Source organism: Belonocnema kinseyi, chromosome 3 (genome assembly GCF_010883055.1).
Source record: "Belonocnema kinseyi isolate 2016_QV_RU_SX_M_011 chromosome 3, B_treatae_v1, whole genome shotgun sequence".
NCBI classification, from domain to species: domain Eukaryota; kingdom Metazoa; phylum Arthropoda; class Insecta; order Hymenoptera; family Cynipidae; genus Belonocnema; species Belonocnema kinseyi.
Window position 1 is genome coordinate 105185168 of NC_046659.1, and position 15004 is coordinate 105200171.

Consider the following 15004-nt stretch of genomic DNA (forward strand, 5'->3'; position numbering starts at 1 on the left):
TTCCAAATCAGAATAATAATTCCTGTTTTTTATTTTTTTTTTAATTGCCTCTTTGAAATCAAAATCATAATTCATCTTGAAAATCTCTTGTTTCAACTCAAAATTTTAATTTTTGAAAAATTGTCTCTTCCAAATCAGAATTAGAATTCTTTTCGAAAATTGCACGTTTCAAATTAGTAACAAAATTCTTTTTAAAAAATCCCAGTTCCTAGTAAAAATGGTCATTCTTTTGGAAAAAAATCTGTATTAGGTCAGATTTTTTTTTTTAATTACTACATCTTCAAAATCAACATTTATTTTGAAAATTCATTGTTCCAACTCAAAAGTGTAATTTTTTGGAAGTTCATCTATTAAAAAACGGAATACTAATTCTTTTCGAAAATTCCCCGTTCCTAGTCAAAATTTTCATTATTTTGGAAAATTCACTCTTCCAAATTGGAATTAGAATTCTTCTAAAAAAAATCCTTTTCAAAGTTAGAATTATAATTCTTTTCGAAAGTTTCTTGTTCCAAATTAGAATCATAATGCTTTTTAAGAAGTCTCCGTTCCTAATTAATTTATTTTTATTTTTCGAAACTTCATTTTTATAAATCAGAATTATAATTCTGTTCAAAAATTCCTTTTTCCAACTCAAAATTGTAATTCTTTAAAGAAAATAACTTTTTCAAGACAGAATTAGAATTATTCTAAAAAAGATCCTCTTCCAAGTTAGAATTATCATTCTTTTTAAAACTTACCCGTTCCAAATTAGAAACATAATCATTTTTAAAAAGTCCCCATTCCTAATAAAAAGTGTTTTTTTTCTCTCGAAACTTCATTTTTCCAAATCAGAATTATAATTCTGTTCGAAAATTCCTTGTTCCAACTCAAAATTATAATTTTTTGGAAAATTACCTCTTCCAAATTTGAATAATAATTACTTTCAAAAATTCCCCGATCTTATTTAAAACTATAATTATTTTGGAAAACTCGCTGTTCCAAGTCAGAATTAGAAATCTTTTCAAAAATTCCCTGTTCCAAATTAGAATCATAATTCTTGTCAGAATCTTGATTCGGTTCGAAAATTCCTTGTTCCAACTCAAAATTCTTTTCTTAAATTCTTTGTTCCAAATAAAATAAAGTCAAAAAAAATTTTTTTAATTCAATATTCCAAGTCAGGATTAGAATTCTTGTACAAAAATTTCCCTCCCAATTCTTTTCGAAAAATCTGCCTTCCAAATTAGAATTAGAATTTATTTTAAAAAATTCTCCCCTCCTAATTAAAATTGTAAATTTTGTAAAAATTCATTTTGCCAAATTAGAATTATAATTCTTTTCTCGAAAATTCTCTGTTACAAATTAGAACTATAATTCTCCCAAAAAATTTCCCGGTCCTTTATAAAATTGTAATTTTTTTCGAAAATTAATTTTGCGAAATTAGAATTCTTTTTGAAAATTTCCTCTTTCATGTCAGAATAATTCTTTTCGAAAATTACCCGTTGTGTAATTTTTTTTTTAAAATCATCTCTTGAAAATTGTAACTATTTTAGAAAACTCACCGCTCCAAGTCAAAATTATAAATCTTATCGAAACTTTCCTGTTTCAAATTAGAAACATTTTTTTCAAAAGTCCCGGTTCTTAATTGAATTTTTTTATTTTTCGAAAATTCATTTTGCCAAATCAAATCAGAATTATAATTTTTTTTTTCGAAAATCCCCTGTTCCAGCTCAAAATTGTTTTTTTTTTTTTTTTTTTTTTTTTTTTTTTTAATTACCTCTTCCAAATCAGAACACTAATTCTTTTTGAAAATTCCCCGATTCTAGGGAAAATTGTAATTGTTTTGGAAAAATCAACTGTTTCAAGTCAGAATTATAATTATTTTAAAAAATTTCCCGTTCAAAATTTGTAACATAATTCTTTTTTAAAATTTCCTGAACTAGGGGTCAGAATTTCCTTTTTTCCAACTCAAAATTGTAATTTGCTTTTAAATTACCGCTTACAAATCAGAATAATAATTCTTTTCGAAAATTTCCCGTTCCTCGTCAAAATTGTAATTATTTTGGAAAATTCCTTGAACAACTCAAAATTGTTTTTTTTTTTTAATTACCTCTTCCAAATCAGAACACTAATTCTTTTTGAAAAAAAATCCCGGTTCAAAATTAAAATAATAATTCTCTTTTAAAATTCAATTTTCCAAGTCAAACTCGTAATTCTTTTCGGAAATAATTCTTTTTAAAAAATTCCCTATTCAAAGTCAAAGCTATAATAATTCTTTTAGAAAATTCCCTTTTAAAATTCATAATTACAGATATCTCTTCCAATGTTCCCTGTTCTAAATCATAATTACAATTTTTATATTTTTATTTTAAAACCTAAAAACTTTCTCTCTCTCTCTCTCTCTGATTTGAAAAAATATATATTTAAACTTTTAAATGAATACTCATTTTCACGAATTTGACTGCTGACCGGATTTTTAAGTTCATAAAGATTTTAAAAAAAGAGTTAAAAATATCAATATAAAAATATAAAATGAAAAATAAAATCTCAAACAAGTTATTTTTAAAGAATATTTACCGCTGCGACAATGGAATTAGGTCCCACCCACAAGCAGCTTAAAAAGGGTAAATGCTCAGTGAATAATCTGAAAACTGCATTTCCTTTCGTCGCATCTGCAACGCATATCGAGGAATTGTGACCAACCCAGCAAATTTTGTTGCCACAGGGACTGAACGCAACTGCGTGCACCCATCCACCTAAAAATTAAACAAATCTTTTCAAAAAATAATCCATCAAAAAATCTCAAAAGTTGAAAATTGCTGAGCAAGTTTGAGAAACAATGACAAATATTTGCTAAGTCGAGGCCATTTTAATTAATTTTTTTTAATTATATAAAAAAAATACTTGTAGTATTTATTAATCCGTGAATCACTCGGTTCATCGAACTGATAAATTAATTTAGGTAATCCAAATCATCCAAATAATTTGGAACTATTTTTTTATTTATTGTTTCTTTTGGAAAATTAATTTCCTTAACTGAATATTTAATTATTTTCTTTCTAATTTAATTAAAAAATTATCTTTTGGGTTGAAAATTCAACTATTTTGGTAGAAAATTAATTTACTTGGTAGAAAATGTTGAAAATTTGTTTTTATTTTTGATTTAAAATGTAATTTTTTTTAAAACTGAAAATTAAACAATTACCGTTTTGTTGAAAATTTCTCTTTTTAATTTCAATATTAATAAATTTTGTTGAAAAATCGCATTTTTTGGTTAAAAATATCATTATTTTCTTAAAACCTTTTTTTTCTTGGTTAAACATTGACTTTTTAAATGAAATTTTAACTATTTTATTTTTTTAGAAAATTTATCTTTCTTGGTTTAAAATTCATGTATTTTATTGAATTTTCGTCTTTTTCGGTAGAAAATTAAACCGCTTGCTTGAAAATTCTTCTTTTTAGTTGAAAAGTGAATTATTGTCATAACAAATTTAACTATTTTGTTGAAAATTAATTTTTTTGGATATTTCTTTTTTTAAATTCATTTATTGTTCAAGATGATTCTTCATTTCATTTGAAAATTCATCTCTTTAATTAAAATTGAACTATTTTCGTAACAAATTTAACTCTTCTTAAAAATTCTTCTTTTGGTGAAATTTTTTTTTTTTTAATTTCAAACTAAGCAATTTAATTTTCTATTTTAAATTTAGCGTTGTTAGTAAAAAATTCCGTTTTTTGGTTTAAAATGCATGTATTTTGTTAAAAATCCGTTTATTTAGGTAGAAAATTAATTCTCCTGCTTGAAAATTCAACTTTTTAGTTGAAAATAAAATTTTTTTCAGTGCACATGTAACTTCCCTTTTTTCTTGTAAATCTTTTTAGATAGGGATTTATTTTCTTGGTTGGAAAATTAATTATTTGGTTAAAATTTGTACTGCTTTGTTAAAAAAATAATTTTTTGGTTGGAGATGTATCATTTTTAAGTTCAAAATTCCCCTCTTTGTATGAAAATTTAACCATTTTGTTGAAAATGTCTTGTTTTTTGGTTGAAAATGTATTTTTTATTTCATACATTAATTATTACAGTTTTGGCAGCATTTTTTTTTTAGTTAAAAATTCATGGACTTTTTTTTGAACATTTGCCTTTGTGGAAAAAAATGAAACTTCTTGGTTAAAAGTTACTTTTTTAAACTGAAAATTTCCCTATTTTATTTTTTATTGAAAATAATATTTGGTTTATTTATTAGAATTATTCTTAATTAAAATAATAAGTTTCTACAAAAAAAAATTTTATTTTCAATCCAAAAAGACGAATTTTTTCAACCAAAATGCATGAATTTATAAAAAAAATTTCAATTCTCTACCAGATAGTTGAACTTTTATTTAAAACAAAAAAAAAAGATGAAATTTCTCTTAAAAAACATAAATTTTTTATTTACAGAAAGAAAAACAATTAAAAGAAAAAGTTGAATTTTCTTTTAGAAAAATGTTTTGTTCTTTTCAACACCAAATGATTAAATTTAAACAAAAAGTTTTTAATGAAATAATTACAATTCAACAAAACACAAGAATATTCAACCAAAAAGTCTGACTTTTTAAACAAAATTGATTAATTCTTTACCAAATAGTTACATTTTATTTTTGAAAAACTGAAATTTCTCTTAAAATAGACGAATCTTTTTTTTTTAATTAAAAAAATTGTTGCATTTTCATTCAAAAAAGATTCTAGTTGACTTTTCGAGATCCAAATATGAATTTCTTAATTTAAAAAAAAAAGGGCTCTAATTTCTAAATCCAACGACGAATTTTTAACCAAAAATGATTAATTTTTAAGAAAATTGTTTGAATTCTCTAACAAATAGTTGCATTTTTATTTTTAAAAAAAGAAGAAATTTCTCTTTAAGCAGATGAATTTTTATTTAAGTTTTTGTTTTTAATTGTTGAATTTACATCCAAAAAAGATTCCAGTTGGCTTTTCAAGACCAACATATGAATTTCTTAATTAAAAAATAAAGTTCTATGAAAAAACTTGAATTTTTAATCCAAAAAGACGAATTTTTAACCAAAAAGGATGACTTTTTAACAAAAATTTTGGAATTCTCTACCAAATGATTTCATTTTTATCAAAAAAATTTGAAATTTCTCTTCGAACAGATGAATTTTTACAAAAAATTTTCTTTAATTGTTGAATTTTCATCAGAAAAAGATTCCAGTTGGCTTTTCAAGACCAAAATATAAATTTCTTAGTAAAAAATAAGTTTCTATGAAAAAAATTGAATTTTCATCCAAAAAAGGTTCCAGTTGGATTTTTAATATCAAAATATGAATTTCTTGATAAAAAAATAAGTTTCTACTAAAAAAATGGAATTTTAAATCCCAAAAGATGAATTTTTTCAACCAAAAGGGATTAATTTTTAACAAAAACATTTGAATTCTCTAACAAATAGTTGAATTTTTATTTTTTTAAATTTCAAAAAATTCTTGAATTTTCATTCAAAAAAGATTCCAGTTGGCTTTTTAATATCAAAATATAAATTTCTAAAAAAAAAAAAGTTTGTATGAAAAAACTGGAATTTTCAATAAAAAAAGATGAGTTTTTAACCAAAAGGGATGAATCAAAAAAAGATTCCACTTAGCTTTTTAATATCAAAATATAAATTTCGGAAAAAAAAAGTTTCTAAGAAAAATCTTGAATTTTCAATAAAAAAAAGCATTTTTAACCAAAAAGGTTGCCTTTTTAACAAAAATTTTTTAATTTTCTACCAAATAGTTGAATTTTTATTTAAAAAGGAAAGATGAATTTTCTCTTTATGCAGATGAATTTTTATTTTAAAAAATTTCAAAAAATTCTTCAATTTTCATCTACAAAAGATTCCAGTTGGCTTTTTAATATCAAAATATAAATTTCTAAAAAAAAAGTTTGTTCGAAAAAACTTGAAATTTCAATCAAAAAAAGATTCCAGTTAGTTTTTTAATGTTAAAATCTAAATTTCTAAAAAAAAAGTTTCTACGAAAAAACTGGAATTTTCAACAAAAAAAAACGAATTTTCAACCAAAAAAGATGACTTTTTAACAAATTTTTTTTAATTTTCTACCAAATATTTGAATTTCTATTTAAAAAAGGAAGCTGAAATTTCTCTTTAAGCAGATGAATTTTTATTTTTAAAAATTTCAAAAAATTCTTGAATAAAAAAGATAAATTGATTATAAGATAAATTGATATAAAAAAGATTCCAGTTGGCTTTTTAATATCAAAATATAAATTTCTAAAAAAAAGTTTCTATGAAAAAACTAGAATTTTCAATAAAAAAAGATGAGTTTTTACCCAAAGGGATGAATTGTAAAGCAAAATTTTTGAATTCTTTACAAAATACTTGCATTTTCATTAAAAAAAAAAAAAAACAAAGATGGGAACTGGAATTTTCAATAAAAAAACGCATTTTTAACCAAAAAGGATGACTTTTTAACAAATTTTTTTTAATTTTCTACCAAATAGTTGAATTTTTATTTAAAAAAGGAAGCTGAATTTTTATCTATAAAAGATTCCAGTTGGCTTTTCAAGATCAAAATATGAATTTCTTAATTAAAAAATAAAGTTCTAGGAAAAAACTTGAATTTTTAATCAAAAAAAGATTCCAGTTACCTTTTTAATATCAAAATATAAATTTCTAAAAAAAAAGTTTCTACGAAAAAACTGAAATTTTCATTAAAAAAAAAAAAAAAAAACGAATTTTTAACCAAAAAGGATGACTTTATAACAAAATTTTTTAAATTTTCTACCAAATAGTTCAATTTCTATTTAAAAAAGGAAGATAAAATTTCTCTTTAAGCAGATGAATTTTTATTTTTAAAAAATTCAAAAAATTCTTGAATTTTCGTCCAAAAAAGATTCAGTTGACTTTTTAATATCAAAATATAAATTTCTAAAAAAAAGTTTCTACGAAAAAACTTGAATTTTCATTTAAAAAAAAAAAACGAATTTTTAACCAAAAAGGATGAATTCAAAATATGAATTTCTTAATACAAAAATTAAGTTCTATTCAAAAAAATTGAATTTTCAATCCAAAAAGACGAATTTTATAAAACAAAAAGGATAAGATGTAATTTCTACTAAAGCAGATGAATTTAAAAATCAAAAACACCAAGTTTCACAAAAAGATTTCAATTTTCAACCAAACAGTTACATTTTTATTAAAAAAAGAGACAATTTTTTTCTATAACAGATAAATTAAAAAACAAATTGTAAACAATAAGTAAATATTCTGCTAAATAGTCGAATTATTAACCAAACAGTTGTATTTTGGTCGAAGAAAAATTGAGCTTCAACTGGTTTGAAAATTCATCTTTTCCAATAGGAAATTAATCTTCTTCATTAAAAATTCAACTTTTCTGTTTAGAATTCACGTTTTTTATTGAAAATTCTTTTTTTTTCAGTAGAAAATTGATCATCCTTGTTCAAAATAAATATTTTTTATTGAAAATTCCTATATTTGGTTTCAAATTCATTTCTTTTGCTAGAAATTAAATTTTTCTTCTTGCTAAAAATGCAACTATTTGTTGAAAAAAAAAAAATGAATAAATTAGTTTTTGGACGGTTCCTTACCTCCGCTGAGGGAATTTGCAAACTCGGCAAATAATGTTCCTAACGAGGAACTGGTTCCCCAGGCACTTTGGTTTTGAGCATCCTCCATATCTTTAATGCAAGCACTGAAAACTCGAACTTTGTAATCAGTTGATCCGGCTACTAAAATTTTGTTGTTCGGATGCCAGTCAATTGCCGTCACTGTCGAACGGAGTGGTCGCTTGATGTGCTTCGAGACCCACCAATTGTTCTCGGAAGCAAAATAACAAACGGAAATAATTCTGTCACCAGAACCAACAGCGAATTTATTTTCTAAAAAATTAAATTAAGTCTTCTCAGCCATTTTATTATCGAATAAGAACAATTTTTCAAATTTCAAATAACGACAAGATTTTTAGTTAACAAAAAATTAAATTCCGAATTTAAAAATATCTGAAAGTAAAATTCAATGAAAAATTTAGAGGTGCTGAACATAGTTAATTGATTATTAATTAATGAGCTATTTATTAAATTAAAAAAAGGCAAACCATTCAATTAATCATTAATTCATTATTTATTTATATAATTTTTTTTGTAGCTAATTTATGATTTTGTTATTTATTTTTTCAATTTTCACAATATAATGCTACTATATGATAAATTATAAAATATTATTTTCTACTGCAATCAGGGTGGCCATTTTAGTCGAAGAAAAAAATTCCCAGTCATTTACCGGTTTTTTTTCTGGGTTCGCAAACATTTTTCTATATAAATTAATAAACAAGAAATTAAAGCATTCAAAGTGGAACTCTTGAATTCCAAACATTTAAAAATAAAGTCTAAATTAAAGAATCAAGCAATGAACTTTAAAAATTTTCAAAATTAGATTATTTTAAGTGATTTTAAGCTAGACAAATTAAAAATGGAAAAATAATTTTTTTTAACATAAGAATTCTTAAATTAGAAGTTAAATTATTTTTATTTTAAACAGTCTAGGCATCCTTTAAAAGCTTTAAAATTTTATTTCAAAATCTTGGGAAATCTAGAAGTGGTTTAAAATTTTTCCAAATTCAAAATAATGTTTGCATTTTTTTTTGCAAATAAAAAAAAATTAATTTGAATTTAATTTAATCTTTGGAAAATTGAAAATGATTTTTTACTTTGAAAAATTATGGAAGATTTTAAGGATTTTTTATAAATTTGCAGGATTTTCAAAAATTGTAGGAACATTTCAATTAATTTTAAACTAGATATAGGAGTTCGGAAAAAAATGTTAACACACTTCGTTTAAATTACTTGAAATTTATTTTTTTTTATTTTTATTTTTAAATTGAAACGTTTACACGTTTACACTTTTTAATGGCTGAACAAATTTAAAGAAATAATATATTAATAAATTTATTTATTAAATTTAATATAAAAATAATATAAAGGAAGCACTGAAATTCCGAATTAAAAATATATTATTGATAAATCATGACAAATTTTATTTAAAAATAAAATTATCGGATAAATTGATATATTAATTTCATTTTAAAAATTATTTATTTATTTATATTTACAGTTGACAAAATAAAACTGTTTTTTATGAAAAAAATCTAGATTCAAATGCTCTTAATTTTTAATTGTTTAAATCTTCAAAACTGCACTTTAATTGTTTGAAAAATTGTTAAAATCGAATTTGGACTTTAAAACTTCATTTTAAAATTCTTTAAATTAAAATTTATGCTTTTAAAAATTAAAAAAGGAACATTTTTAAAGTGAAAATTGTTCGAATTAGGCATTCTAAACTAAATAATATAATAATTTATAAAAATCACAAATCAACAAATTATTTAAAAAACGGTTGAAATCAAAGTTGATCAACATTTTTATTCTAAAAATTTTCTGAAATCCCGGTCAAAAAATAAATTCACTGTCATTTCCCGGTTTTCCCCGGCCCCATAAAATTCAGAAAAGAATCTAGAAGATTGTAAAGAAATTTTTTTATTATATAAGATTGTACAAGATAATATTAAAAATTCGAGTCTTTTAAAAAATGTTTAGAACTTTCAGAACTTGGGAAGGAATCAAGAAATATTTTATAAATTTTTGAAAATTTTTCCGAATTTTCAAATATTTGTAGTCTATTTAAAACGTCTTAAATTGCAGAAAATATTTTTAAATGACACGAATTTTTTTCAAAATTGTCACAAATCATTCCAAATTTAAAAAAATTACATTACTATCTTCTAAATTTTCCCAAAAAAATTTATTTATTCTCTTCAACACTTTTTAAATATTTTAGGAAAAATTCAAAATGTTTTGTGATCTTTTTTTTCGATTTTCTCTTTAAATTTTTAACAACAAAAAAATCATTGAATAATTTTCCATGAATTTTAAGAATTCAAGAATTAATCAATGCATTTAAAATTTGTGCCAAAACATTACATTTTAAGAAATTCTTAACCAGAAACATTAAAAATTAAACGATTACATTTTTTATAAACGAAGGACTTCTTAAATTAAAAGTTATTTTAATTTTAAACAGTTAAAATTCCTTAAAATGCTTCAAAATTTGATTTCAAAATCTTGATACATATACATGTTGTTTTGACATTTTTTTAAATTTGAATTTTTTTTCTTCTCTTATTTCAGAACTTCTAAACATCTTTTAACATGAATCAAATTTTTCCTAAAAAATTGTTTAACTCCTGTCAAGTCGAAATATATTTTTTTTTAAATCTTCCACATTAATTTTTGATAATTTTGTCAATCTTTCTAAATCTTTTTAATATTATCTCAAAATTAAATTTTTCGAATTAAAAGAAAAATGTCCATTTTTCTAGTAAATTTTTTTTATTCTTCTGAAGCCTTTCAAAATTCTTAAAAAGTTTTTAAACACCGAAATTTTTGTACGAATAGCTGGATTTTATCAGAACACACAGACACTTGATTTAAATTATTAGAAATCATTTCAAATTTTGAATTAATTTTGAATTTATGCAAAATTTCTAAATATTTATTCAACAATTTGACTTACAAATTAAATTGTTTTAAATAGAATAATTAAAATTGAAATATTCGAAGTTTAATTTTAAATATTTAATTTATAATTACTGATTTTAAATAAAAAGTTAGATATTTCTAAATATTAAATAATTGTTTCTTTTCTTAATTAAAAAATTTCAAATTGAATAGTTTAAAAATGGATTATTTTAGAGTGAATTTATTTTTGAAATTTAATAAAAGCCTTTAATCATAAATTTATTATTTTGAAGTTATATATTTGTGTTTTTTAAATGTTTTTATCAAAAATCGTCGATTTTAAACGCTTCTAATTTTTAATTGTCTAAGCCTTTAAAACTTCCTTTAAAAATTCTTGAAATTAAAATATATGCTTAAAAATAAAAAATCTTAAATGGAAAATTTTCAATGTGAAAAATTTTCGAATTAAGGACTCTAAACTCAATATCATAATTTCCTGAAATTCTGTATTCCTGAATTCTAGTAAATTCTTTAAAACCCTCTAAAAATATTTTTAAATCCTTTAAAATTATTCAAATCGAGGAAAATTCTTTGAAAATGGGTTGCAATATTTTAAAATAGTCTCAAATATTGAAAATCCTTTGAAATTCCATTAAATTACTAAAATGAAAATTCCTTGGAAAATTGGTAAAATACCCTAAAAGTTTTTAAATTCTTTGAAATCTTTCGAAATTCATTAAAACTTTTTAAACCTCTTAAATATTTTTCAATTCTCTAAACGATTTTTTAAATTTTGTAAAAAATTTCAAATATTTTGAAATTTTTTCAATTTGTTTTAAATAAAAATAAGATTTTAATTACTTTAAATTTATAAAAATACTCTGAAGCCCTTTAAATTCTTTACAATCACGTCAAATAACTGAAATTTATTAGAAATACTCGAAGATATTTAAAAATCTAGAAAATATTTTCAAACTCCTTGGAAAATTTTTTAAATAACATCAAAAATCCTTTTCAATTTAACTATCTCTTCAAATTATTTAAAAATTATATTTAAAAATATCCTAAAATTTTTCAAATCCTATAAAATCTTTTGAATTTTTTTTTAAATTTTAAAAATCAATGAAATCTTCAGAAAAGTTTGAAATTCTTTGAAATCCTATAAAATAGATTAAAATACTTCAAATCCTTTGAAATTCCTTTAAAAAATGGTAAACACTTGAAAATTCCTTGAAAATTATAAAAATACCCCAAATATTAAAAAAAAAATTGAAATACCTTGAAATCTTTGAAATCCCTCAAATTTTGAGAATACATATTTTAAAATCCCTTAAAATATTATAAAATCACGTGATATTCTATAAAATGCGATATTTTCTGAAATCGAGGATAATTTATTAAAATACCTTTAGAGTTTTTAAAATCTTTAAAATTATTAGAATCCTCGGAAAATTTTTAAATACACTAAAATATTTCAAATTCCTTCAAGTTATTGAAATATTTGGAAAAATTTTCACGATTTTTAAAATATCCTAAAATATTTCAAATCTTTTTAAATCCCTTATAACTTTTTAAAAGCTCTTTGAAATCCTTTGGAATTTTTAAAGGTTTTGAAAATGCCTTGGAATCTTTTAAAATATCCTAAAATATTTCAAATCCCATAAAATTAGTAAAATAAAATGAAAATTCCTTGGAAAAATTTTAAAATATCTAAAAAATCCTTTCCAATTTTACAATCTCTTCAAATTATTTTTAAGCTTTTGAAAATTCCGGCGAAATTCTATGAAATCTGAGGATATTTCACAATCCCTTAAAAATCAATGAAATCTTCAGAAAACTAAAACTCTTTGGAATCTTAAGAAATACACTAAAATACTTGAAACGCTTTGAAATCTTTTAAAATTCCTTTGAAAAATTGTACTCTTGAAAATACCTTGGAATTTTTAAAAATACTTTTAAATCTTTAAAAATCGTTGAAATCCCGTTAATTTATTTAAATAAATTGAAAATCCCTGGAAATCTTTTAAAATATAAAAAAAATCCTTAAATTTGTTGAAATACCTTGAAATATTTGAAAATCTTTTATAAATCCTTTAAAACTTTTTAAGTCTTCACAGTTCCTTGGAAGTTTAAAAAATACACTAAAACCCTTTGAAATTCCTTCAAATTATTGAAATATTTTGACATAATTACGAAATCTTTTGAAATTCCCAAAAATATTTCAAATTATTTGCGATATTTTCAAGTTTATTGTAACTTTTTAAAAGCTCTCCAAGATTCCTTAGAGTTTTTAGAAACTCTCTCAAACCTTTAAAATCGATTGATATTCCTTCAAATTATTTTAATCTTTTTGAAAATTCCTTGGAATCTTATTCAAACTTTTCAAAACTATTCAAAAAAATTTCAAATATAAAAAAAAAAATGCAAAATCTTTAAAATCCTTTGAAATTTATTCAAATTATTGAAATCTTTGGAAAATTCTTCGGAATCTTTTAAAATGCGCTAAAACTTTGTAAAAGTTCTTGAAAATTCCTTGAAATTTTTTCAAGTTAATTTAATTTTTTGAAAATTCTTCGGAATATTTGAAAATACCCTAAAATATTTGAAATCCTTTGCAATATTTTTAAATCTTTTGAAAGCTCATGAAAATTACTTGAAATTGAAGAAAAAGAAACCTAAAATCTTTTTAAATCCTTTGGAATTCATTCAAATTATCGTAATCTTTTTAAAATTCCTTTGAATCTTTTGAAGTTCGCAAAAATTTTTCGAATTATTTAAAATTTTCTTCACACTTTTCAAAACTATTGAAGATTGCTGGAAATTTAAAAAAAGAAATGCAAAATCCTTTGAACTTTCTTAAAATTATTGAAATATATTTAAAATTACTTTGAAACTTTTAAAATATCCTAAAATATTTCAAATCTTTTCAAATTTCTTAAAAATTAAAAAAAAAAAAAACTCTTGGGAATTTCTAGAAAGTTTTAAAAAAATCTTTAAAATCCTTTCAAATTATTGAAATCTTTGGAAAATTCTTTAGAATTTTAAAAATAATCTATAAAATTTCACATCCTTTGCAAAATTTTCAAATCTTTTGTAATTTTTTAAAGCTAAGAGTTTCAAATTCTTTTAAATCTTCTTGACACTTAAAAAAAGAACTGTAAAATTTTTTTAAATCCTTTGAAATTTCTGAAAATGATTAAAAAATTTGCTGAAAATTCTTCGGAATCTTTTAAAATACTCTAAGATATTTCAACTCTTTTGAAATCCTTTGAAATTTTTTCAAATTATTGTCATCTTTTGAAAATTTTTCGCAATTTGAAAAAGTAAATAAAAGCATTAAAATTATTTAAAATTCTTTGAAGTAATTGAAATGTCTGGAAAATTCTTCTGAATATTTTAAAATGCCCCAAAAAAATATTTTAAAATATTTTGTAACTTTTGACAGGTCATGAAAATTACTTAAAATTTTAAAAAACTCAAATCATTAAAATCCTTTGAAATTCCTAATATTATTAAAATCTTTGGAAAATTCCTTGGAATATTTTTAAATTCCCTAAATATTCCAAATCTTTTTAAATCTGTTATAACTTTTTAAAAGCTCTTGAAAATTCCTTGGAATTTTTAAAACCCCTCTCAAACATTTAATATCCTTTGAAATTCCTTCAAACTATTAAAATTTTTTTGACAAATGAAAAAAGAAGTGCAAAATCTTTTAAAATTCTTTAAAATGTATTCAAATTGTTTATTAATTTAAAATTAATCATTTTTATTTTAAATTATATTAATTTATTTATTTTCATTTTAATAATAATTATTTTTATCAAATTTAAAATCTTTGGAAAATTCTTTAGAATTTTTCAAATGCCCTAAAATATTTCAAATTTTTTAAAATCATTTCAAATCTGTTGTAACTCTTTAAAGCTAAGCCAATTACTTGAAATTAAAAAAAAAGGAATCTACAACTTTTTAAATCCTTTGGAATTCCTTCAAATTATTGAAATGTGTTCAAAATTCTTTGGAATCTTTTAAAATACCCTAAAATGTTTTAAATTCTTTAAAATCTTCTTGAAATAAAAAAAATAATTCTAAAATCTTTTAAAATCCTTTGAAATTTCTGAAAAAACTGTCTAAAAGCTCTTGCAAATTTCTTGGAATTTTTAAAAACACCTTAAAATCACTAAAATTCTCCGCAATCTTTTAAAATACCCTAAAATATTTCAAATCTTTAAAAATCCTGTGAACAATTCTTCAAAGCTATTTTCATTCCTGGGAATTTTTAAAACCACCTTAAAACCGTTAAAAATCCTTTAAAAAAATGTCAAATTATTGAAATCTTTTGGAAATTCTTTGCAATTTAAAAACAAAAACTAAAATCATTAAAATCCTTTAAAGTTATTGAAATCTTTGGAAAATTCTTTAGAATTTTTCAAATGCCCTAAAATATTTCAAATTTTTTAAAATCATTTCAAATCTGTTGTAACTCTTTAAAGCTAAGCCAAT

The 15004-nt window shown here is 21.5% G+C and overlaps 1 protein-coding gene across 1 annotated transcript in view; it reads right to left on the reverse strand.

Annotated features, from left to right (window-relative positions):
- Positions 1-15004, reverse strand: part of LOC117170114 (actin-related protein 2/3 complex subunit 1A-A) — a 28816-nt gene that overhangs the window by 8440 nt on the left and 5372 nt on the right. Inside the window, exons 3-4 of the mRNA XM_033356647.1 lie at positions 7580-7870; positions 2554-2732 (exon numbers count right to left, since the gene is read on the reverse strand). Coding sequence (XP_033212538.1) covers positions 2554-2732; positions 7580-7870 — 470 coding nt within the window. The remainder of the gene's footprint in view (positions 1-2553; positions 2733-7579; positions 7871-15004) is intronic.